This window comes from Uloborus diversus, chromosome 3 (genome assembly GCF_026930045.1).
Source record: "Uloborus diversus isolate 005 chromosome 3, Udiv.v.3.1, whole genome shotgun sequence".
NCBI lineage: Eukaryota > Metazoa > Arthropoda > Arachnida > Araneae > Uloboridae > Uloborus > Uloborus diversus.
In genome coordinates this window covers 110654443-110678891 of record NC_072733.1, presented here as the reverse complement: position 1 = coordinate 110678891, position 24449 = coordinate 110654443, and the positions used below count along the sequence as shown (strand labels likewise).

Here is a 24449-nt window from a genome sequence, read left to right as displayed (position 1 = left end):
CATCTTAAAATTAGTTTACAGATGTTAAAAGACTTGCTAACACACATACTTGCAGTGGAATAACAGATACTTATTGCTAGTATTTATTTTTCTGAAAAGGGAAAAAATTACTTTTGAATCAGATTCTTGATCATCCTACTCTCATGGAAAAATGGCTTCTCTCAAACAATTGAAAATTGGATGAGTTTAGTAGAACAAATAGCTCCATCTATTACTGGCAGCTGAAATAATTTTATGCAAATACTTTTTCATATTTTGTTTGTGGCCCATCCATCCCCATGGCCCATTCATTATCACTCTCCCCTATATGGCGTTTTGGAATGCTGTACCAAGGCACATTCATAATTTGATACTTTTAAACTGTACCAGGACCAAGACAATGATAGGGGTTCTAAATTTAGTGATCAACACAAGCTATGTAATAACTTTGACAATAATGGGCATTTTCTTTTGATAGTCTTTTTAGTAATATCATTCTTCATACCTATTGCTAGTGGAGAATAACTTTACTGTGATAATATTTAAATAGGTTGGCATAAAGCAGTGATTAGATGTTGTATTGGGAATTTTATTTGCAGAGTTACAAATCTATCTTGCAGCATTTTTTCTGCTAGTTTAATATACTGAGTGCTTACAAGGATACATGCAATGTTTAGTAGCAAAAATAATGAAGGTATACATTTCTGTAGGAATTAAAATGTGGTTTCTAGTAGTTGTTTGCAAGTTAGTCTTAGGATCAATTCTTTTTACGGTTCCTCTGATTCCGTTACCATTGTCCATTACCATGTGATACTGCATAGAAATGCCATTCAGCTCTTAAGTTGACATCTGTTTCGTGATTACATAAATTAACAAAATTCTTTCTATTTTTGTAATGTATTTGAGTAAAGTATTTCAGTATGCCACATTGTGTCACCACCATAACTATAGTACTACTGTGTGGGTTCATTTTCGTAAAACTGCACTCAAGCAAGAAATGAAAAATGCCCTTTTTTGTTTCTTTCAACTTTGTAAATGTTTTTGCATGTGTTTAGGCAAGTTAATGTACAGACAGTATGTTTGTATGTATTGAAAATTTGTGTGTGTAGATTATCAGTATAGTCTATACATTAACTACTTAAGCTGTCAATCAAGTATGAACTACTCATTCATGTTCAAATATTTCTAAGTTATCAAATTAAAATAATTAATTCTTACAATGTGTTTTTTCAGTATAATATATTATATAGAGCTCAATATACTTAATTTAAGAAGGTGCAATGAAATTTTCACTTTTTATTTCTGTTTTAGTATGTGAATTAACAAGCAAAATTACTCAATTTCAAAGACCTGTATCCTTTTTACAATATATATATAAATTTAGTACTTGAATGTAGTATTCAATTGGTCAAGAAATTTTATTTTTAATTCCATCCCCTTTTGGTTAACGGGTTTAAATGTGTCATTTTTGTCATTTTTCCGATTTTTGACGGGCTGTAATCTATAAAGTTTAAACAAACAGCAACAGTTACATATTCTTATTAGTGTGATTCCAGTGATTAGTTTTTGCCAAATTTCATTTTGTGTTTCCGTCCCCTATGTGAGTAATTCCCCCTTTGAAATGAGTAAGATTTTTACATTTGACCTTGAACTTTAACTTGTGGCCATTATTTTAATTATTAAGTTACAGCCACCTAACTCAGCGTGTAAGACTATCATCTTATGCACTTTAACATGAAAGCGTAAAATTAACTGCCATAAATGTAATTCTAATAGATTTTGGCCAAAATGCAAAGGTCTAAAAGTCCCGTTTTTGACTACGAAAACCACTTTTGATATCTCCTAAAAAACCAAAGGTCTGTTTAGGAAAAAAAAAGTTTTTTTAAACATCTTTCAAATGCAGCTTTTAGGGATATGAGTTTCAAAAAAATTAAAAATTGTCGAGCGAACCCATCTGTCGAACCTGTATGGATTGACACAGAAACTAAAGTCCTAGAAAAGCTGTTACATGCAGATATGAAACTTTGTGCAAAAGTGTTTCGAAATTGAAGTCTTAAAAATGCTACTGTAGACCATATTTGGTAACATTAAGAGCTCAGCAATTTTTGATGAGATGCTTTGTAGTTCTCTCCTGAATATTTTGCGAAATTGAAGCGCTAAAAACAACATTTCACACTCTCTTTAATGGTTTTGGCGACCTGAAAGAATTTCTGAATTGTAGCATTTTAAAGACTTTCTTTGTTTTAGACCGACTAAGAAAGAGAGGGGAAAAAAAGGGAGGATGGGGAGAATGAAAGAAAGAAGAGGTGTGAGATGTGATTAACTGATAAAAAGTCTACAATTATTGAAAATATTAATTTTAAGGTTTTCTCTAATGCTTAGTTGTGAATTTAAAGTGACATAAGTAAACCTTCATTCTTAAGGATGAAAAATCAAAAAATAATGTACGTTACTGTAGCAATATAAACAGTCAGTATGTTTTATTTCCTTTAATTAAAAGACTATTTCCCTTATCGTCAAGCATAAGTACAGAATGTTTTATTCGTTACAATTTTAGTGAAATGTCCATTTTTCAATGTTTTAATAGTTTAGACAAACACTTCTATCGAAATTTTTTTCTCAAACCAATTGCTCCTCCCCCCCCCCCTTTTTAAAAAAAATAACAGCAATGAAATGTGAAATAAAAAGCTTATAGTAACAGTTCATAAAATATTGCAGGATAACTAACCTCATTTATTTGTAGAAGCCATCTTAAAACGTCTCTTTCTTCATACTTTCGTGCAAGCTTTTTTCTTCTGAACTGAAAGACATAGCAGAAGACATAGCGGAATTTTTAAAAAAAATGCGCTATGGGATATAGCTAAAAACGGACTGATTCATTTCCCATTGCCTTCCAGTAAGGGCCCCTCTCCATTATAATTTGCGTTGGAGTTTAAGGACAAAAAGATCGAGCCAACAAGAAGGAACGAGTTGAAAGCTTTCATAGGCATCAATCTTCAAGGGAAAGTGGCAATGAATTTCTTTGACAAGTTGTTGTCTGCCTGGGTAATTTGCGCTTTCACAAGAGCTGAACAAAAATTCAAAGTTCTTCCGTGGTCTATTGATTTGTGCAATCAGTTTAGTAGTAGTGTCCAGCCCGAAGGTAGGAGCTGTGTTACAGAGTACGGGTGGCTTGAAGCAGAACTGGGAGTGATTTATCTCGCAGATAACGGGGCAGTAAAACTGTCTTTTGGCCATTGTCTACTTAGACGCCTCCATTCCTGGAGCTCACATTACATAAGGGCCACACTGTTCACAATAGCAGACCGAAGAATCCATTCTAGTGAGCTCAAAAGTTTGTTTTCCATTTAAAGAACTATCAAATGTTCCCGCAAGTAACCGGCAGTCTTGGTTTTTCGGAGACTCGGGATAGCAGATTTTAGGTGGGAATAATTGCCTCCTCTCTCCTTACAGAAATATAATGTACTTTTGTACGTGTCTGCTTTTATTTTTTTTTTGTTCATTTATATTTTAAAAATATATTTTCTGAGTATACTGAGTATTTATCCTAGGCCTTTGCCAACCCCTTGAAAAGTCTGAAATGTTGCTCTTGCTTTATGCCCTCAAAATCAGTTATCATAGGATGCCTTCCCAAAACCCCTTCCTGGTTGTGTGCCTGGGTAGAGTGTTAGCGATTTTGTCACCGTAGGACAGGAAGCTAACAAAAGAGGTTGATTTTGCAAAGCAATTTAAATTTTTGTTATGTGATTAGGGCTTCTATTTTTCAAGGATACCGTGCTTTTGTCTCCTTTGCTCTAGTGATAAGCAGGCGTAAAACTTGGAAACACACATTAAGACTGAAAATAAATATAACATTATTTCTATGAAGTATTGCTACATCGATAACAAAAACTTAGTGCCCCTCGCCTGGATATGCCAACACTGTCACACGCACACAAAGACTAAAAATTTAAAAAATATAACTAATTTCCACATGAAGTATTACATCGATAACAAAAATTTCGTGCCCCTTCCCTGACTATGCCACTGCTGTTACACACACTACAAGTACAAAAAAAATCTTATTTTCACATGAAGTATTACTGTATCGAGAATGAACATTTCGTGCCCCCCTCCTGATTATGCACGCTGCTGTCACACACACACAGACTTTTTTAAAAAAGTTATTTTTATATGGAATATTACAACATCTATAATGAAAATTGGTGGGGCCCTGGTGCACCCCCAAATTTTCATCCCTCGGCCCCCTGCGTGGTGATGCAACTGCTTTTGATCAATTCCACTTCAAGTGTTACATCCGGGACGGACCGCCTGCCCCACGCTCCGTAGTGACATCACTGACTAATGCCGAATGATTTGTTTTCTAAAATGTCTTTCTATCCCTTAGGCTAATAAGTAAATATGTATATATTTACATATATTTAAACTCCATAGAACGCAAATTGTTTTTATGGTGAAAACCAAAATAAGTTATTGAAATTTTATTTTACCATCTAAGTAAAATTTGGGGCTGACAGAATTAGTTGAAAATTAAGATTGATTGTTATGAGTTTTTCTCTATATATTTTTTCCTACTCAGTAAACCTTTTCTTACACTTCTCATCTGTTGCATAAGATTCATTTTTGTATCTTTGTATCTTGATATGATTACAAAGTTGAGTTGGGGGTTGACAGCTTAACAGACTTAACCTAAAGGTTAAAAGTTTTTTGGTTGTGTTGCAACAGTCAAAAAAGAAAAAAAAAAGAAAAAAAAAGTAAGTGAATGTTAACTGCACAATGTTCAACCCCATTGGTGTGCGCAGGGCTTCAGAAATGGGAGTACCACTGTACCAGGAGGTTGAAATTGGGCTTGGAAAGGCTCTTGTACTTGCTCGCTTAAGGGAAAATTTTCAAATATTGTGAGTAAAAAAGCATTTTTAAAATGTATGAGATAATTAATGAACCTAAAAATGTAAAATTTTAGTGACTTTTGTATTAACTTTCATTTCTTAGTGCAAATGGCGGTACCTCAGTACCCCTGGTGACCCCGTGTGCACGCCTATGTTCAACCCTAAAAGACATTCATGGGTGTATCACTATATCTTTACATTTATTTAAGCAAAGTTTCTGTCATACAATTGTGTTACTACACTTCCCACTAAAAGTATTTACTTTACAAAACTAATTTTTGAGCAAAATATACTCACCATAATGTATACCCCAATTTCGGAACCCTGAAATCCGAAACATTTTCCCTCAAATATTTAAAAAATAATTTTTAAACCAAAAAAAAATGTCCCCCCTCCCCTTTTTTTATACCAGTTTTAAAAGTTAAAAATTACTAATATTCGGCAATTACTTGCTGAAAACACAATGCTTTCAGTTCAGCTTATTTTTTTAATTAAGTTTTTCTGATGTCACGTGTTATGCATAAATAAGCATTTTGCTGTAATTGTGCAGCAATCTTTTAACACCCACTTTCGGTTAACAATAATTCCTTTTTTCCCTTCATACATATGCCATACAAAGTCTATTGAACAAAAGTACAAAATTATTTTTTATTTATTGTATCAATTGGCACATTGCATAACAATAAAAAGCAACATCTGCGGACTATACGCCCCTGTAAATTATCTCCGAGTTTTGTTTTAGCATAATGAAGTATACTTTCATTCAGATTGCTCAAAAAATAAAAGAAATTTAGTGCAAACAAAACCAAAAACCAGGAAAAAGGGTCAAATACCGCACAACGGGAAAGTTTTCATTATTTTTTGAGCAATAAGCCAAAATCTGGAAAGGTCCCATTGCTGAGCATTCTGGATTTGGGATCCTGCATATCATATTACTACACTTCGATCACTGGACATGACTATCTGCAGGCTCATTTACATAAAATCAATCTGGCTGATTCACCTCTTTCTGTCCTTTGTAACATCTCACTAAGAAGCATCTCTTTAGTTGCCCCTCTCTTTTTGACATTCATTCTAATAATGACTTTTGAGCCCTCAGGCCCTCTGGAGCCTTTTTAATTCTGTACTGGACTGCAAGAGGCCTCATGTCTGAAAAGACAATGGAGGGTCTAGTTAAAAAAATAAAACTTTTCAAAACATTTGTTTCAGTGACAACCCTAATGCTGGTTTTCCTCTGTCAGTTATAATGCATATGTATTATTCTGAGTAAAACACATCTAAACCAAAAAAACGGTGGATAGGGACGGCATAAAAAAAATTGAAATTTCATGAATACCTATAAAAAATAGTTTACGCAAATTATTTTTGCAAATATAATTTTTTTTTTTAATGCAGTGGATAGAGACCCCATAAAAAAAAGTCTCATGTAGAAAATAACCCAAAAACTTCTGAAATAACTGGAAATTCCTTCTTTAAAAGAAGTCGAAATAAACAGAGTGAAGATAATTTTGTCGAATCGTCAGGCAGAATTTCCTGAAAAAAGAAATTTTTTGGAGGTCACAGTGATTTCCCATCAGGGTGCCCCTGTGGTCACTTGAAGATACTACTTTGCACTCGTTTTAGAAAAATTGTTGTCAGTTGAGTCCCAATCTGATTGAAATTTTCATATACCGCACAAAAAAAAATTCTCCCCAAAAAAAGGTTTGAGCCGATGATCTTTTACTTTCTCTAAAGCATATAATGTTTCAAAAGTATATCATATAATGGTCAAGTATTTCATTTCTGACATGCAAGTCATTCATGTTGGTTTGCATGAAATAATAAATTTTACTCTCCTTCAAGAGTATGATGTACAAGAATGTATGATACATTTTATTTATAAAATATCAATTTATTTTTTGAGTCTTTTGTTTAAATAATATATACGTATAGATACAAAATATTTTAATAATTATGTATGTAATTTCCTTTTAGGTTCCTCCACAGAGTAATGACAAGAATAGCCCAATATCTTCATATTAATAAAATTGTTATCATACATGGTATTAATAAGTTGATCTATGCAAGAAACTCCAAACTTCTTAAAATTGTTCAACATTTTAACTAATTTCTATAATTGTTGAATTAAAATATATATTTTTAAAATTTAAATATGGGTATAGCATATGCAGTTAAATATATTTCCAACAAAAAAAAAAGTTTTTCTTTCTTTCCTACTGTTGTCTTTTTTAGATTTGTTTGACAGTGATGGAAATATTGTTTCACTTTTTATTATTTTTAAATGCTGTTGCCAGGCCATAGCTGGACGTTTACACACCAAAAATTGTAATTTTTTTACATTTTGAAAGCCAAGTAACAGACTAGACTATATTTTTTAATCTGAGATGTTTCTAGATGGAGAAAAAAAGTGTCAATCGGCACAGCAAGTAGTCAACGGATTGAATTTTAAAACAATGTAATTCATGACTGTTGATTGTAATTCCAATTTTAAAAAATCTGAAGATCATGGAAAGGTATCGGAGAAAAAAATACTACAACACAGCAAATTTAAATGCCCAAGAGTACATTAAAAAATAAAATTTGCTATGCAAAAATTCATAATTGAATCAAAACAATAGTAATCCCTCAAATGAGCTGAGATAATATATATATATATATATATATATATATATATATATATATATATACATAGAAAGAGAGACATAACTGTCTCTTCTATTCCATCACTGGTTTAAAATGTCAAAGCAATGTTAGGAAATACCTCTTAAGATTTATAATATTTTTCTTTCTTGTCCAAGCATATTTGTATTTTAAATAATTTCATGTAAAATTTGTAGGAAAGAATGATTCTTTTCAAACAAATCTGGTTGGTCAACCCATAAATGTTTTTCTATAGACATTTCAATAAACATTTTATATTGTATCTGTTTTACTTGTGTGTATGTATGCATGCTTTTACCAAATCAGGGCATGAATATTTAACTAAATTAAAATAAATAGTAGACAAAGATGTTTAAAAAGACAAAAAATGCGTATTTTAAAAGTACCAGATGTGTGAAAAATATTTACATTAGTCAAAATTAGTGATTTAAATGGAGGAAAAAAACTCCTTTCATAGGGCTTTAAGAGTTTATCCAAATAATAGGAGAAAAATATGTTAACATTTGACAGACATTTTACTATTCATTGCTCATACCATTGCTACCATTCAATTCCCCCCAATTTTTCAGAAGTAATTCTAAAAATGTCTTCTCTAGTTTCGAAATATGATTGACTATATTCCCATTTCGGAGGGCTTATCTCCTAAATTTCTAATAAGTGATTAAGGTAACAACAAACCAGTTTTTATATTCAATGCGACTGTTCAAAGTAGCTTTCAGGACTATATTGTCAGCAGACTTCGTTAGGGTCCATGCCAAGTTTAATTTTTGTAAGTTACTGTAGCACGTTACATGCTCTCACTTGTCCACTGGCTATATTTTACTAATTTTTGCATTTATCTAGAACAGCAAAAGTATTTGAAACTGTATTATTTTGTTTAAAATTTTTAATCAATTTTATTTTAAAAAAAATTGAATTGAAATTATAAAGTGAGAGAGTCTTAATGAATTACTGAGAAACTTTCTTTTTCAATATTATCATATTTATTTCAAAGCATTTGAGCTTTTCAAAGTGAAGTGGTTGTTTGGTGAGCAAAAAACTTCCCGCCAAACATGATAAACAATTTAAAGGATCTGATCCATATTTCCGAGGAGTTGAAGGTGGGAGGAGGTTCTAATGGAAGAGGGTGTGATGAGAAGATGGAGGATGATAGTTTGGCAGATACTTGGTGGGCAAACTAGATATCATAACTTTTTAAGGCTGAGGGTTTTTGGGTTTAAAATGTGTGAAGGGCTTCCTTTTTACGCGGAAAAGTTAAGGGTTTTCTTGGCGGGGAAATTTTTACAACAGGGTTGTTTTTGATGAGATATCACATCTTTTTGCATTGATATTATGTACACATAACTATTTACAAAACATTACAGTTTGTAACTTTAAGCAGATGGGAAATAAAAGCAAAGGTTTCCTATTATACTGTTTGTATTAAGCACAATGTGGGGGGGGGAAGGATGTGACCTCATAAATGTGTTAACCACATATGAGGGGGGCGTGACCTTATGTCAGTCTTCAAAGGGGAGTGCAGAGCCTGAAAGTTTGAGAACTCCTGTTCTACACCACTAACTAAAATGATATCGCATCTGCGAAAGTAGAAATTTGATAAATGGAAAAGACCAGGGTTAAACCAGATTTTTTTTGGGGGGGGGGGGGGGTTGAAAACTTTCAAAACATGAGAATTTGGACTCTCCCCCTTTCCTCCTTGGTTCAAAATGGTTTCTGTATCAACTTTTTTTTACCATAAAGACTGAACAAAACAGCTAATAGAATTCATGACCGATAAAGATAGCAACTTATTGATCGATATTATTGACACTTGACTGGCCTTTTTTTTCGGTTCATTAGAATGAAACTTCAACATACGGACCATAAAATTAAGATTGTAGTTTTTGAAGTAACTTCATCTCAAAACAATGTAAGTAAAAGTCCGTTTACGTAAAAGATTAGCAATCAAAGTCGCATCTAAAACAAAATTTATCATAAACTACGGTACTTTGTTGTGAACGAACTAGAGTTAAATGAATTATGTAAGCTCGTCCGTATTTTCAAAGTTTTTCGGTGGGAGAAATGCATAAGATTTGAATTCAATGCATTTTATTAAAAAAAGCTTCAAAATATATAATTGCATTATTTTTTTAGAAAACCTGAGAGGTCAATTCCCCCCGCCCCCCCCCATGATTGCCCAAATGACGGGTCTGTATGTAGGCATATTGAAATTGTGAAATGGGGGGTGTCTTAAAGATAATATTACAGCTTTCAACAAGAATATTAGTAAACAATGAATAAACTGAAATGGAATTTGTAGCTACGTAATGCAATTTTGAAAAAGTCAGCATCATTTTAAACAAGCAATAAATATTGATTTCCTAGAATAGAAAACCGAAGAAATTAAGTTTTTCGGTATAGAAGCAGTAATAAGAAGTGGTATGAACATTTGAAATAATTAACCTCAATAAAATACAGGCTTCTTGAACGTTTGGTGAAGCAAATAGTTTAGCATATTGAGCAACAGAAAGAAAAACCACAGGTTTAACTCATTGAAATAACTTGAGCTAACGGAACTATTGTAGTATCGTATGTTAATACCTTACAATTAGAATGTTTATTGCCGAATGAATACTAATTGAAATCAAATCATTTGTTTTATCAACGTATGATAGTTTGATAAGAAAAATGGTAAATCGCCATTTGGTAATGACATGTTGAGTATTAGAACTAATTTTTCTAAACGCAACTATGGACTGAATTTACAGCACCTGTTTTTGAGAATTCTAAATTAAAATCAGCATTAGAAGAAATAAAATGACGAAATGACTATATTTGTTGAAAAACGATAAGGCAGAAAATTTAAACATTATTTTAGAAGAAATAACATTTGTTAGAAAAGGAATTTTTACTAAACACTGCTAAGTTGTCGCTGTATTTCATTTTTTAATCATCAAATAATTTATTTTAATTATTATTTGATGAACTGAACTGTTATTGGATGATAGTTGGGAGTAGGTAAATGAATGTGTGGGAATGCATCAAATCTGATTTTGAGTTATACATATACTATTTATAAGTAGTTTTATGTCCTTGTGGTCAACTACCAGAGACTGGCCCACTACTGGAGCACTAACCCTGCTTTAAATTCTGTATTTTAAATGTGTCAGAAGATCTATGCATGGCCACACTTGATTCGCTTAATCTTCAGCGTTAGGGGAAATTAGTGATTTTCAAACTTTATTTACTTCGGTCTATGATGTCCCTGGGGGTTGAAATTTTGTAGATGTCCTCAATGGGCCCCCAAGAATATGTACAAAAAAATTCATTATCACAGCCCACCGAGGGCTGTTACAGGGGGGAAGGGATATGTATGCAACTGTACTCGACGTCAAATCGTAGATATCGCATATTTGCCACTGCGCATGAACGCAAACTTAGCTCATTTCAAAAGTTTTGCTTAACTTAATAGCAAAAATTTTGTCTGTTAACAAATTACTGCAAAAAACGGATATCCACACACATATTTCATATATTTTCAATTCATAATGTGTTATGTTTGTGAAAAAGGCATTAATTTAGAAAATAAACAAACCAATAAATAAGTGCTATTTTTCGCTTTCAATTATAAAGTTAAGATGTATCATATTCATATTGTCATGAATCGCTCAGTAAGTGCCGATTTACAAGATTCCCGCTTTCGGACATGTGACGTCATTTTGAGCTCGAAAACCAGTTTTCGCGCCTCCAAAATCTGCCTGACTTCATCGGGAGTGGGTTGTGGATCGTCCACAACTCCAAGTCAGAAAAGCGAAGTCCGACGTGCAATGATTGGCTATTGATGTCACATGCTTTCGTTTCTATGGTAACAATAAACCTTCCAAAATCAGGGGAAAGGTAGCCATCTTTGTGTCTTGTCTACGGCATTGGTTTTGATGAAGTAAATTTCAAAGTGCAACTTCGAAATTGAACAAAGCTACGTAAATCATTGATAATCGCTCGAAACAAATGAGCCTCTTTTTTATGAGGGACCATCATGCACTGGAAAAAAAACGATTTTAAACATGCTAGGAACTGCAGCGCAGCATCTATACGAATTAGCTGGGTGATTCTTATCGGCAGGATCATTTCTGTATATTCTGTCATAAAAATTATCTTGCTGGCAAAAAGAAGATATTATTTACTGGATTTTCAATGTTACACCTAAAACCTTCTTTTCAAGTAAGTATCATTGTGATTGTTATTGTTTATCATGCAAATACTTTGTGATATTACTTACACCTAGTATGTAATAAAAATTAAGATATTATTGTTTTCATTAGTAGCTAAAAGTGTTTAAACAATGTTTGATACAATATTGTAATAGCTTCACTTCATAACAAATGAAATCTTTAAATAATAATCAACAAAAAATGTTGTAAAGTCACTTGTTTCTTAGCAACTTCCAAGTATAGGTACGTATTCTCAATTATGGGACTGCTTATAGTTCAACGGATTCTTTTAAATTTACTGTGTTTTATTCTTGGGCATAATTGTGCGTAACTTATAATGGGACATAATATTATGTGCTAGTTATTGTAAAAAAAAATATTCACGACAAATTGTTATGTGCTGAAACAGTTCATGATTTGGCTGGGCTGGAGCTCTGTTCCACTCCTATTTTTAATCATTACTCAATTGTACTTAATGTTGAAACAACAACGAATTTTGCCAAAATATTCAGTTTCAGCAGAATAGAATTTTAACTGAATGTTCGGTATTCAGTGCATCCATAGTTTTCGGTTTATGCGGTCTTCTAAAACAAATCAGAGTTTACGGAAAAAAAAGACAGGTATAAATTTTACATTTAGTGATAATGATAAAACTAAATACAATGTGTACAAGTTAATTACAACTTTTTTATTTAATTTCCTGATAAATATTTTCCATGAGCATTCAACAGGAATTGAAAAGAAAGTTATTATTCATTAGTTGGCTACATAATAAGAATATTAAATGCAAAAATTTTGTTCGATATCTTTCTTTCCAAAGTTACATCAACATTGGAAAAGGATAGGCATTACTTGCGAGCGTCAAACTAGAGTGAAAGGTGGGTGGACGAAAGGAAAACAATCTCAATGCATGTTACGCACGTTCATTTCAAGCTATATTTATCTGATATTTTTCTGTTTATATACAGGAGGGGGTATCCTCAAGGATTTTTTTTTCCTTGCCATCATTGAATAAAAAATGACCATAAACATCTTTCATCTGACTAAAATTTCAATGTTTAAAATAGTTTCCTGTCACATCCTTCACAATTAAACCTCTGGTTTTGCTAATCAACTTTAGCTGAGGGTAAAATATTTATCTTCGTGTTTGTTGTTTCTATACTCAATTCCTTTGGTGCTTGCAAGTAGCAAGAGTCAAAAAAAAAAAAAAAAAAAAAAAAGAAAAAAAAATTTGAATTTTGACATTTTGAATTTAAATTATGTTTTTTGCAATCACAAGTGTGTATGTAGGGGTGTGTGTTTGTGTACAGGCATGAGTGTGGGTATGTATGTGTGTTTATGTATGTGTGTGTATGTATGCGTGTGTATATGTCTGTGTGCAGGCATGAGTGTATGGGTGTGTGTATGTCTGTGTGTGTGGTGTCTGTGTCCAGGCATGAGTGTGTGGGTATTTGTGTGTGCATGTAGTTGTGTATGTATGCGCGTGTGTGTAGGACATGGATGCAACCTGGAGACGGTTTTCGCTAGGGGAGCAGCATCGTCAAGAGCCGATCGACGGTGATGCTGCAGAGGGTGCTGGTGGGAAAATAAAATCATAGGACATCAAAACAGTCAAATGAAAGCAATAAGCAATCATGATTGCTCAAAAAAACCATAAAGATACACTTCTGAACATTTCTATGGTGCAGACTGTGTCATGACTTCCCAGTAACTTCCCATCCATAGTCACTTCTTTGACCACCAGACAAGGCGGATGGTAAAACTAGCATTTGTAAAAACGCCAACTGGATTTTTAAAGGAGCACCTGTATTTTTTCAGGTAACTTTTAAATTTTGGTTTCTTTCAAAATTTAAACTGATTATTTTTCAATTAAATCATGGAAAAAAATAAATAAACAATAAAAGTAAAATCTATATATCTAAACAAAATATGATGTATGTTAGTGATTGTGTGTGCTATGTCCTTTATACAAATCCACAATTAGGGCCAGATTTTTTCCAAATTTGTCACAAAGGTCCTTTGATACTTGAGAATTTACATGAGGGGTTTCACCCCACGGTGGACAACCATGGGAAGGGGGGGGGGGTTCCTTACACAAATACAGTTTATCAAATCTTGTGCAGAGGCAGTGGCGTAGCTACATTTTCTGCCGCCCGGGGCAATTCCTCAATTTGCCGCCCTTTGGTTGAGAAAGTCAAAAGTATTTAAAGAAAAAATAAGAACTTAATTACGAAGAAAAATAAAGAATATGCTCTCTTCAGAAAAAAATGTCTAAATTAGCCCTAAGAATGCATTTTAACCTTTTGGTGACACCAGGCAGGAGCTTAGAGGCTGGCGCTCTGCACAGGAAATTTTCCTAATTTAAAGATCTAGGTATGCAATTTTATGGTTTCTTTGGTCTTGTCAAAGGGGGTAATGACATCCTTTTGGATCCGTGCTGGGGTGCCTGCCGTAATGTTGAAAAACTCGGAAATTGCCGCTTTCCTAGATCCAATATTGCCATATTACAGAATTTGGATGGTTTTTTTTTTCACTGATACAGGGTGATAAAATTAATGAGCCCTATAAGTTCGATTAACCATACTGATTCATGAGAAGGAAAAGTTGTGTATCGAAAATCATTACTTTCCATGTGATTGTGAAAGGTTTACTTAGACATCAATTCACTAATTAAAAACCTTCTGCTTAAATGAATGTCTCAGTTTGAAACTCGCTGTTTATAGGAATTTTACTGATATAAAGCAGTAAGATTAGTCGCAGTTATTATTTGAGTTGTGAGTAAGTACTTTTATAAGATAAACATAAAATTAATTCTGGTCTGAATAAAAGTTTTGTAATAAGTGACCAATTAAAGCAATTTCTGAAACAGATAATGCTACCCCAAAGATAAGCAATTAATTGCCCAGACCTCTCTTTTCTTACTCTTGTTGTAATTTTCCTCAAAAAAATAGTTTTTTTTTTTTTAATAAGGTAGTTTTCGAGTAACTTTCTTAAAATCAAGTGCTAATTTCATATTATAACGAAAAGTTTTTTTTTTTTGCCTCCAGTAATTGATCAGAAGCATGATTTCCCTATTAGCAAATGTTGAACTTTTTTCACAACAAGAGCATGAAATTGCCACCCCCCAGCAAAATGCTGCCCGGGGCGGACCAACCCCTTCGTCCCACCTTAGTTACGTCACTGTGCAGAGGTCGTGCAATGCTTAGGAATACACATAGGAGGGTATTCGTCTGCCTATGGGGAGAACGCCCCATAAGGAGTTTTCCTTATACAGCTCCATAACTTACAACAGATCTTTGCAAAATTTGGCGCCTTTTTGCGATTTTTAGTTTGTGGTAATTCCTCTGCTTCGTGTTATCATACATAAAAAATAGTTTGCTCATATGTATATTATTTAGATGTGCGTAACATTTACTGTCTGGCCACGGATTGTATGGAAAGACAAACATCCGTTTTACAGCCGGAAATGGACAAATCTATTATTTTTTATCGATGCCAGCTTTTGCAGAAGCAGAGTCTCATTCAAATAAGTGGAATACGGGCATCAAATCTTTACTTTTCCCCCTTATTCACATAGATTCGTCTTATCTGGACGTATAAAAATTCCATGCAATCCGTGGTTGGACAGTATGTACTTCGGACAATAATTTAGGTTAACTTTTTAGTTCTGAAAAGTAATGACTTGACCATAATTATTCAATTCCCCTCCCCCTCCCTTTATTTCTTTTACTATTTGTGTATTAAAAAAAAACTTTGGAAGGACTACATATTTGTTTTAGATATTAAATTCAATGCCTCTTGTAACAGTTCCGTTTTCTTGTAACGGCTGCATATTAGCCATTTCCCATTTTTCAAAAAAGTACTTATCAGACTAAAGTAAGCAAGAATTATTTCAATCAAATTCCAAGACTTTTTTTTTTTTAAATTGTTGGGGGGAAATGTTTTGATTTACTGAAAATGGCCATCTTTTTCTTTTTTAACAACAGCCCAATGCAAGGTTTCCAAGAGAAAAAGCCATAATTCAAAAATCAATTCCGATCACCCCTCCCTTACATCCACCCTTACTCGAAACAACTTCGAGATAAAGAGATAACTAGCTCCTGCTCAAAGGTAAAAACGTACACTGTGTTCAAAATGAAATATATATACATTACTTTCCTTTTGATACATCAAATAAATGCCAAACGTATTTTTTCAATACTGCATTTGTCTATAAATCCTCACTCCAGGAGTTAACTAGAATTTTCTCGAACATTAATGCATAAAGGCGCTCAAAAGACATTAGCACGATGGCGCCAATCAGGCTTGGTGCGGGCCTGCATACACGTAGATTTGCACATGTGTTAAATGTAGCCTCCCCCCCCCCCGAAAAAATATTTCAACACCACTCTTAGTATTATTCCACAATAACATGCAAAGCAGTTCTAAAAAAATATACATTTTGATACATCACTACAAGCATTTTATTATAGTGAAACCTCTCCGAGAAGCCACCCCTTCGTTCAGTGAAAATGTGGACACAGAAGGGGTGGCCATACTTAAGAGTTTTCATTATTGAACTCGAGCTGTACTATGAATTATATAATTCAACACTTTTTAAATGATGTTTCAAGAAAATAAAGGGATCAACATACACAGGTTTCACTGTATCACTAAATGAAAAAATGCTCCTCATCGAGTTCTGAAAATGTAATAGCAATAACACAGCAAAAATTATCAACTGTTGTTTTCCGAGCGGCTATCAGAAAGAAAAATTTTTGCACACTGAGAACAGTGGTGTTCCCATAGGGTATATTCCATGTATGCCGTATATTCTCAAATATTTTTTAGACATATAGCGTATACCTTCAAGTTTCAAAAATTTCCATATAAACACATATTACATATATCGTTGCCTCAGAGCAACACTAATAAGACATCTAATCCCCGAAATAACATTAAGATATCCTACTGTTGCTCTGAGGCAATGATTTGATCGCATACAAATATTGTGCGTAATGGATTACTGGGTGTATACCCTCAGAAAAATAGATGGGAACATCACTGTATGAGAATAATTTGCACAAGCCAAAAACCTCATTTTTGAAATTGATTAAAATAAGCAAATAAATAAATATATGTTTCAGTATTCTAAAAATTATTTTATTTATGAAATCCTTGTGCCATTTCATTTTTTCATGCATACAACAGCAGCATGATGTGATAAGATCCTATAACATAGACCATTCTATTTTTTAAATTAATCTTTGAATTTCAGGGGGGGGGGCGGGGAATGCTTGTTCGATGAATCCAGAATTATCTTCTATTTATTTTTTTAGCCTGGCTTAATTGTGCACATGTTATGTATTGAATATGCACACAGATTTAAAAAAAAAAAAAACAGCGGTAAACCATTACCGCGAAACACGGGAAAGCACTGTTTGGCAAATTTAGAATTTTTTACTTCTATTTTTAGCGTGGCTCAAAAAAAAAGATTAAAAAAAAGCGCTATCCAAGACATGTTTTCTAAAAAATAAACCTTCAACATTTACGGAAAACACTTCAATTCTTTAACAATTAAAAAAAATAGTAGGAAATAACAGAAGATTGAACGGAAGCAAATATAAACAAACAGGTGCAGACGCCCTGTCAAAACACCGAACCGGTTACGAAATTTGCATACGCTTCCCGCTTTCCGCCTTCGTGTAAATGAGCAACGATTTTCCTCTGACTTGTGACGTCACATGTCTGCCGTCCGATGTCCGAAAGCGGGAATCGTGTAAAAGGGGTCGAAGGATGTAAGCACGCGGATTCGAAAATGCATACTGTCAATGAATGAAACGCTCGATTTTAATTCAAACATTAGAAAAAGACAAAATAACCTGTGTTAGCAGAATTAAAAGCAGATTTTTTTATTTAACCTTATTCTCTTTAATACGATTAATTTTAAATTAATCAAAAGATTCTAAGACAACGAAAATTATGTTATAGTTTGAATTGATTCAAAATGAATGAAGGAATTAAAACTGATTAAGAAAATGAAAATAAATAAATAAGCAACAAATAACGAACATAAAAAAATTGCTTGTTTTTGCTACATTAATTAAGTTTTATAAAGATTTTTGAACATAGAAATATTTCTTGAATTGATATTAAAAGCATTACTTATTTTTTTTTTCTATAGAAGGAAAAAAAATACAATTTTCTGATTTAAATGGAAAAGTTTAGCATTAGCTTAAAAATTCCGAAAGGAAATATATGCCTGGGATGTCCACCTACGGGGGGGGGGGTGGCACCCATGTATATGCAAAGGAAAGTTTGAAGAGTAATACTAGAAATATGCAGAAGCTTAAAACAAGGTATCCTATCCAGCCCCGGATTTATATTTTGGGCCTCCCTGCAACAAAATTTCTATAGCCCCTCCCCAGAGGCCATCAGTGTATATTTCTAACATTAATAAATCTTAGTGCTAGGTTTTTTTTTTTCAATTTTTTTCTTCAATTTCATAGGCCGTTGGACCCCTTAAAACCTGGGACACTCCACACTGCGGGGATCCAATCTCGCTCCTCCCACCCTTCAAAAAAAAAAAAAAAAAAAAATAAGAACCTCTGAATATTTCAATGGTTTAGTGGGCACACCTAGTTAATAGATTAATTTGTATTTAGTTGAAAACGAAATTATATTAATCAGAGGTCATTTTTATTTGAAACTAGATGCAGATAGAAATATTCAGAAATAAATTGGGAAGTTAAGGGGGGATGGGGCGTGTATTTTGACATATATTTTTTTAACATTCCTATATGCATAAGAAACAGATGTCTCCATTGTTTTATATTTATTTCTTGAAAGTACACTATCTATTATTTAAAATTTTCAACTACAGTTTTATACCAAAACAATACTAGAATGAAAGGTAGTTAGGTAGTAGACATTTTTTTAATGAAACAAAATTAAAACAATTCAGAGCACCAAAAAAGGACTTGTACTTATTTTGAATTTTTATGAGAAAACAAAAATAAAAATTAAAAACAATTTAGCATGAGGAAAACTCATTTATTTCATGCTAAGTTTTCAGATCAATAGCATAATCTCATAGTTGTAATCTTGTTGTTGTTGTAAGCAACATAGATCTCTGTTGTTCAATTTATTTATTTTTTTTTTTGGTGTTATTGTATCTATAAACTTTATTTAAAACACAAAGTTTCCAGCATTTTCATCCGAAAAAGAAAACATTAGTTTAATTAAAAACTTCAGTCACTAATGGGCTAATCTTCAAAAAGTGCAACTTTGCTGTCACATGCCTTTTACAGTTAAAACTAAGGAATAGTTTTTTTTTTTAATTTCAGCAAAAATACATCCATTTAAATCTGCCGACAGTTTTTTTTTTGGATTAATTTTTATCTATTTATTTATTTATTTTTGATAGTTTGCAGCATGTGAATTCTTACCTCCATGTATTAGAATTTAATTAATTCAAAATAAATGAAGTGATAAAAAAAAGGTAAGAAAATGAAAATAAATAAATGAACGACAGATAATGCACATTAGAAATTGCTTGTTTTTGTTTCGGAAAGGCAAGCGTTATAAAGAGTTTTAAATCTAAAAGTATTTCCTGTAACCATCTAAAAAACAATATTACTAATAAAAATGGTTTGCTAAAAAAAAGAAAGAAAAAATACCAAGAACCTCTAAATATTTTAGTGGTTCAGTAGGTAATCATGGTTAAAATATTAATTTGAATAAAATTTAAAATTATTACTTTAATTTGATGTAGATATAAATATTCAGAAATAAATTGAGGAGTTGAGGGGGTGTAATTTTAAGCATTACTTATTTTCAACTCATATGAATAAGAAACAAATGTATCTATTGTTATTTATTTATTTCTCTGCATCATACATCTATTACTTAAATTTTGAACAATATTTTCACATCAAAACAATATTACAAAGAAAAAATCATTCACAGCACCAGTAGAGGACTTGTACTTATTTTCAATTTTCGTGGAAAAGCAATGTTTACATTTAATTTTGACAGATATTTTAAATACAACTTAGCATGAAGAAAACTCATTAATTCCATACTAAGTCTTCAGGTCATTACCACATAAAAGTTACAACCAAAGTCTCTAATGTTCAATTTATTTTTTGATTTCAAACACAGAATTTCCAACATTTTTACACGAGGAAAAAAAAAAGAAACAAAGGCATTTTTCTCAACTAGGCAATCAAACTCAAATTCATGGTACCGAAACAGGATTTGTAGTTTTTATAGATTTTGGGACAAACTATTATTATCAATATCTGCTTAAGTAACAAAATAGGCAAAGATTAATCTTTGTGTTTTCTGAAATGCAACGTAACGTCAAAATATTTAGATGTTCAAAATGTAGTTATTATTACCAAATTTTTAAAAATTCCCTACTCCAAAGTATCATTTCCTAAAATTAATATTTATGGACAAAACATTAGTTTAATCAAAATTTTCAGTCACTTATAAACATAAAGAAAATAAATTTTGTTATATTCTTTATTCCCATTTACTCAATCAGGGAGTTTCGATTAGACAGGTCAAAATATACTGATGCTTGTAATTTATTTTCTCTTATACTATTTGTGAAGTGAATTTTTATGAAAAAAAACTCCCTTGATTGAAATAAATTGAATTTTTTGTTCAGATTTTTTCATATAGATTGTTATTCCATTCATTACCCCATATCATGGATGGATGAACACGACGTATGCTCTAATATCCTGAAAAATGCTTCCAGAACTCAGTCAGAAACAGAACAGGTGCACTGACAGTCAGAAGTGGACTAAGATAACAGTTGCTACCAATCCCTTCCAAAATTGGAGCTATTTGCAGTTATTCAAATTCTGTCCTGTAGTTTAAGTGGGGAGAAAAATCTGTTTTTGAGAGGGGGGGGGGGTTGGGATAATTACAGGAACAGAATAAGCAGAAATGAACTGTTCATTTAATGCTGAAATAAGGTATAACAATAAACAAACCTAAATACATCTTTCATAATTTTATGTATACCTACATTTTTTTAGCCTTGCCTTAAATACCAAAAAATTTAGTATAAGTCTGATCTGAAAACAATATTTTTACATGACAAACAAGCATAAACCTAAAGAAAGCACTTGATTTACAAAACAAATTCAAAACTCTAAATTTTGAGAATCAAAACAGAATTCCAGCTACTATTTCAAAATTTCGGTTGCAAAAGTATTGTTTGTTTAAACTCTTTACATTTCAATATTATTATACAAATGAATGATAATAAATTTGATAATAAGCGTAACAAACCAGAAATACAGCATTGTCTGTATGAAGAAGATCAAAATTTCATTTAATTACACTATTTAGCATTTAAACACAAAATTTTCGTTGGTTTGTATGTCGTTGTTGAAAGTCCAAAGACCATTTCGGCAACAAATTTCCTGAAGTTTTCAACATAACAAACATGAATGGCATATTATACATGGAAATTTATTATTTTTTTTTAAACAACTTCATTAAAATTAGTTTTGATAAAGCTGTCAAGCTAAGAAAACTTCGAAAGTGATTTCTGGTCCTCCTTGTTAACTTACTACTGGAGATCATTCTATTATACAATTTTTTAAGCAAACAGTACAATATTATCATGAGTTTTCTAGAACATCTGCATCAGGGCTACAATTCAATTAGTAGTTGAGCTTTCTTTAAGTTGCAGAATATCTGGAAGAAACTTAAAAAACATTAAGGGCAAATAAATTTAAAAACTGAAGTAAAACTCTTCAAATGTGCGAAATCATCAATACGGCTGATGTTTTGAATTGGCAGGAATGTTTTTTAAAGTAGTTCATAAAATTATAAATGGAAAATAAATAAACACACTTTAATTGAAATAGAGCTGTATTTCAACTACTTTGCATTAAGTGTGTTGTAAAGTTTAATTTCAAATAACAGGGTGTTCTAAAAACACATGTAAAAGTAAAACATATATTACAGGGAATATTTTAATTCATCAATCTCTTATGACTAGCATAGATTGTGTTTTTCATTCATTTATGTACATAATATTATGTACATATTTTTTACTGTGCATCATCTTTGCTCTTAAGAAGAGAAATCATCAGTTTATGATGACTAAAATAAGTAATGATTGTTCGTGATTCCAAATTTTATAGGAACCGTGAGAAAACTTGCTTGTTTTTTCTGCATTTCACTTAGGAATATCCACAGCAAAATTGTAGGGGTAGGTGGGGTATGTTGGACAGTGGGGCACGTTGTTCAAGTCCCAATTATATTAATTATATTAATATTTTTTATTTTATTTTCTGACCAACAAATAGCTCCTATGGTCTTACAAATCCTATCACGAAATCACATGGCACAGTTATATTGAACAATTTTTTTTCCAGAAAGTGTTATTTCAGCAGTCCTGAGTAATTTTCAGAAAACTATAAATTAATTTTTTTAATGGTTTCAATCAAGATTGAGGAGAAAAAAAATTAAACTCCTGTCTTAAACTTTTACGTGAATGCTACTACCTCATCAAAGAGCTTACTTGTGCTTGTGATTGAAAATATGTGAGTGCATACTGTAGAAACTATTTATAAACTGTTCTTGTTTGGCTTTAACATATAAATTTAAGTGAAGTAAAAATATAGAGAATGCAATATAACTGATGCTTAAATTTAGATTCTTTAAAATGAAGCCACATTTTTCAGTAAATTCATTTATCTATACCAGATATTTCAGCTGGCCACATGAATCAGTTTTGAAAGCCGTATGTTGGGCACCATTGTTTTAGAACATTTGAATCCCCCTTTATTTCAATGTTCTATTTCCTGACAAAAGTATTAATTATCTAAAGCCTTTAACAAATTAAGATAATCTCTGATAAATTGAATATTTGTTTATTTATACATTTATTTTTATGAGTGGTTGAAATGAACTCAGATGCAATTGAATTACCTTTTGAGTGGGTGAGGCAAAATCACGAACATGTAATAAATGAATATAAATAATGAAAGAAACATTACTTTTAAAGTGGATGCATTATAATAATAATAATATAAGAGAAATAAACAACTCTGTATTAAGGAAGCAGTTACTAAAGAATTTATTTTGCATTGATTGAAAACATCGGATAAATATCAAAATATCCAATATATATCAACATATCGGATATTTTCGAACCCTGATCTTTATGGATAATCTCAAAAACCTATTATGACAGCCTTTATCTTAAAATGCTACAATAGTTAAAATTTAACTCCACATTAATCCAGATAGGATTATTTAAAAATCATTTTTCTACCAAATATCGAAAATTTTACGAAATTGATGTGGGGTGAGAGTTTCGTGTACTTTATTTTTCTGCTGATCTAGAAGAGTAGAATTCTTCTAAAGTTTGATTCCCAGAAACGGGTTGTGTCATAATAACACACGATAGAAGCGAAACATGTTAATTATTCATCAAACACTTTTGAATAGATTGTATTTCTTATTCATTTTCTTATATAAAATTATATACATGTGTCCACTAATAATGATCATCTTCTTCCTCTTCTTAAGAAGAGAAATGATCTGCTTATGATAACTAAAGTAAGTAATTACAAATGTACATATTGATCTCCGCGCTGCCTAAACGTAGTACATGCAACCATACAAAATGAGAAAGAAAGCGAGAAGAGCGCAAGGTCTCACTTTCCTCCAATATCTAAAGGCAAGCAAGCCACTATTTTCCTTCTAACCGACATTGCTTATCCCCACCACTTTTCATCACACAAAAAGTTTGGATATAACTTCAAAGCCCTTGCATAAAAAGTTTCACTTCAAAAATTCTTTGATTCAGCATTTTATTATAAAAGTATTGATATTTCAACCCGCAAAACTTTAAATGTACCTAATTTCTGACAAACAAGAGCTTTGTGGCTGGGAGGACTTTTACAATCTCAAACACCCATGATAACAGTCCTTACCTCAAAGGTAATTCAAAACTTGTTAAAACTTAACTATGTATCAATAATGGCATAATTATTTAAAAATCATTTTCTCAATAAAAATAGAAATTTTTACGAACCTGAAGTGGGGTAATAGCATGCACTTGATTCATCAGGTGATAAAGAAATAGCAGGTAAAGGAAATAACAAGGCAACCTAAAAATTAGTAAACCCTAATTAGAGCATAATAAAATGTACCAACACACTACTTGAACCGAACTTAGAACACCTCAGTTTTCTGTTTATGATGGAACACACAGCGACTGGCATGCTTGTTGAATAAAAAAGAGTAAATTACCAAAATAACCAAAACTACCTACAATTCATTAAATTTTTAATAAAATAATACATTTTAAATTTGTTCGCTCAACCTAAAAAATTGATAAAAACTGTACTGTGTGTCAAGCAAGTGTTGTACTTCATATCCACCTCAAACGCTTTGGCAAATTCATGTGGTCACATTAGTTTCATAATCGAACTGACATTTTTTTAAACAAATTTTAACTAATAAACATTTAGCAGAATAGCATAACAAAACGTTTCCATAAATCAAAATGTTATTAAAAGATACTGCCAGCAAGCACTGAAAGTCCTATAATTTATAAGCATTTTATTTCCTCTGCATCTCCTTTCAAAAAACAAAAATTTGACACTGCAAATACTTACGTTGCATAAAGTGAAGATTGCTTGAAGGAACATGAAAAACGATACATTAGTCAATTTTTGTCTAAGAAATGATCAGGAAAAATAAAAACCTT

General features: G+C 32.0%; 1 protein-coding gene across 2 annotated transcripts in view; it reads left to right on the top strand.

Annotated features, from left to right (window-relative positions):
- The window catches only part of LOC129218209 (small glutamine-rich tetratricopeptide repeat-containing protein beta-like), a 74732-nt gene extending 66941 nt beyond the window's left edge, over positions 1-7791 (top strand). For both annotated transcript variants that reach the window (XM_054852425.1, XM_054852426.1), the window contains exon 12: positions 6843-7791. In XM_054852425.1, coding sequence (XP_054708400.1) covers positions 6843-6859 — 17 coding nt within the window. In that variant the 3' untranslated portion in view covers positions 6860-7791. The remainder of the gene's footprint in view (positions 1-6842) is intronic.
- Positions 7792-24449: the final 16658 nt, after the last annotated feature.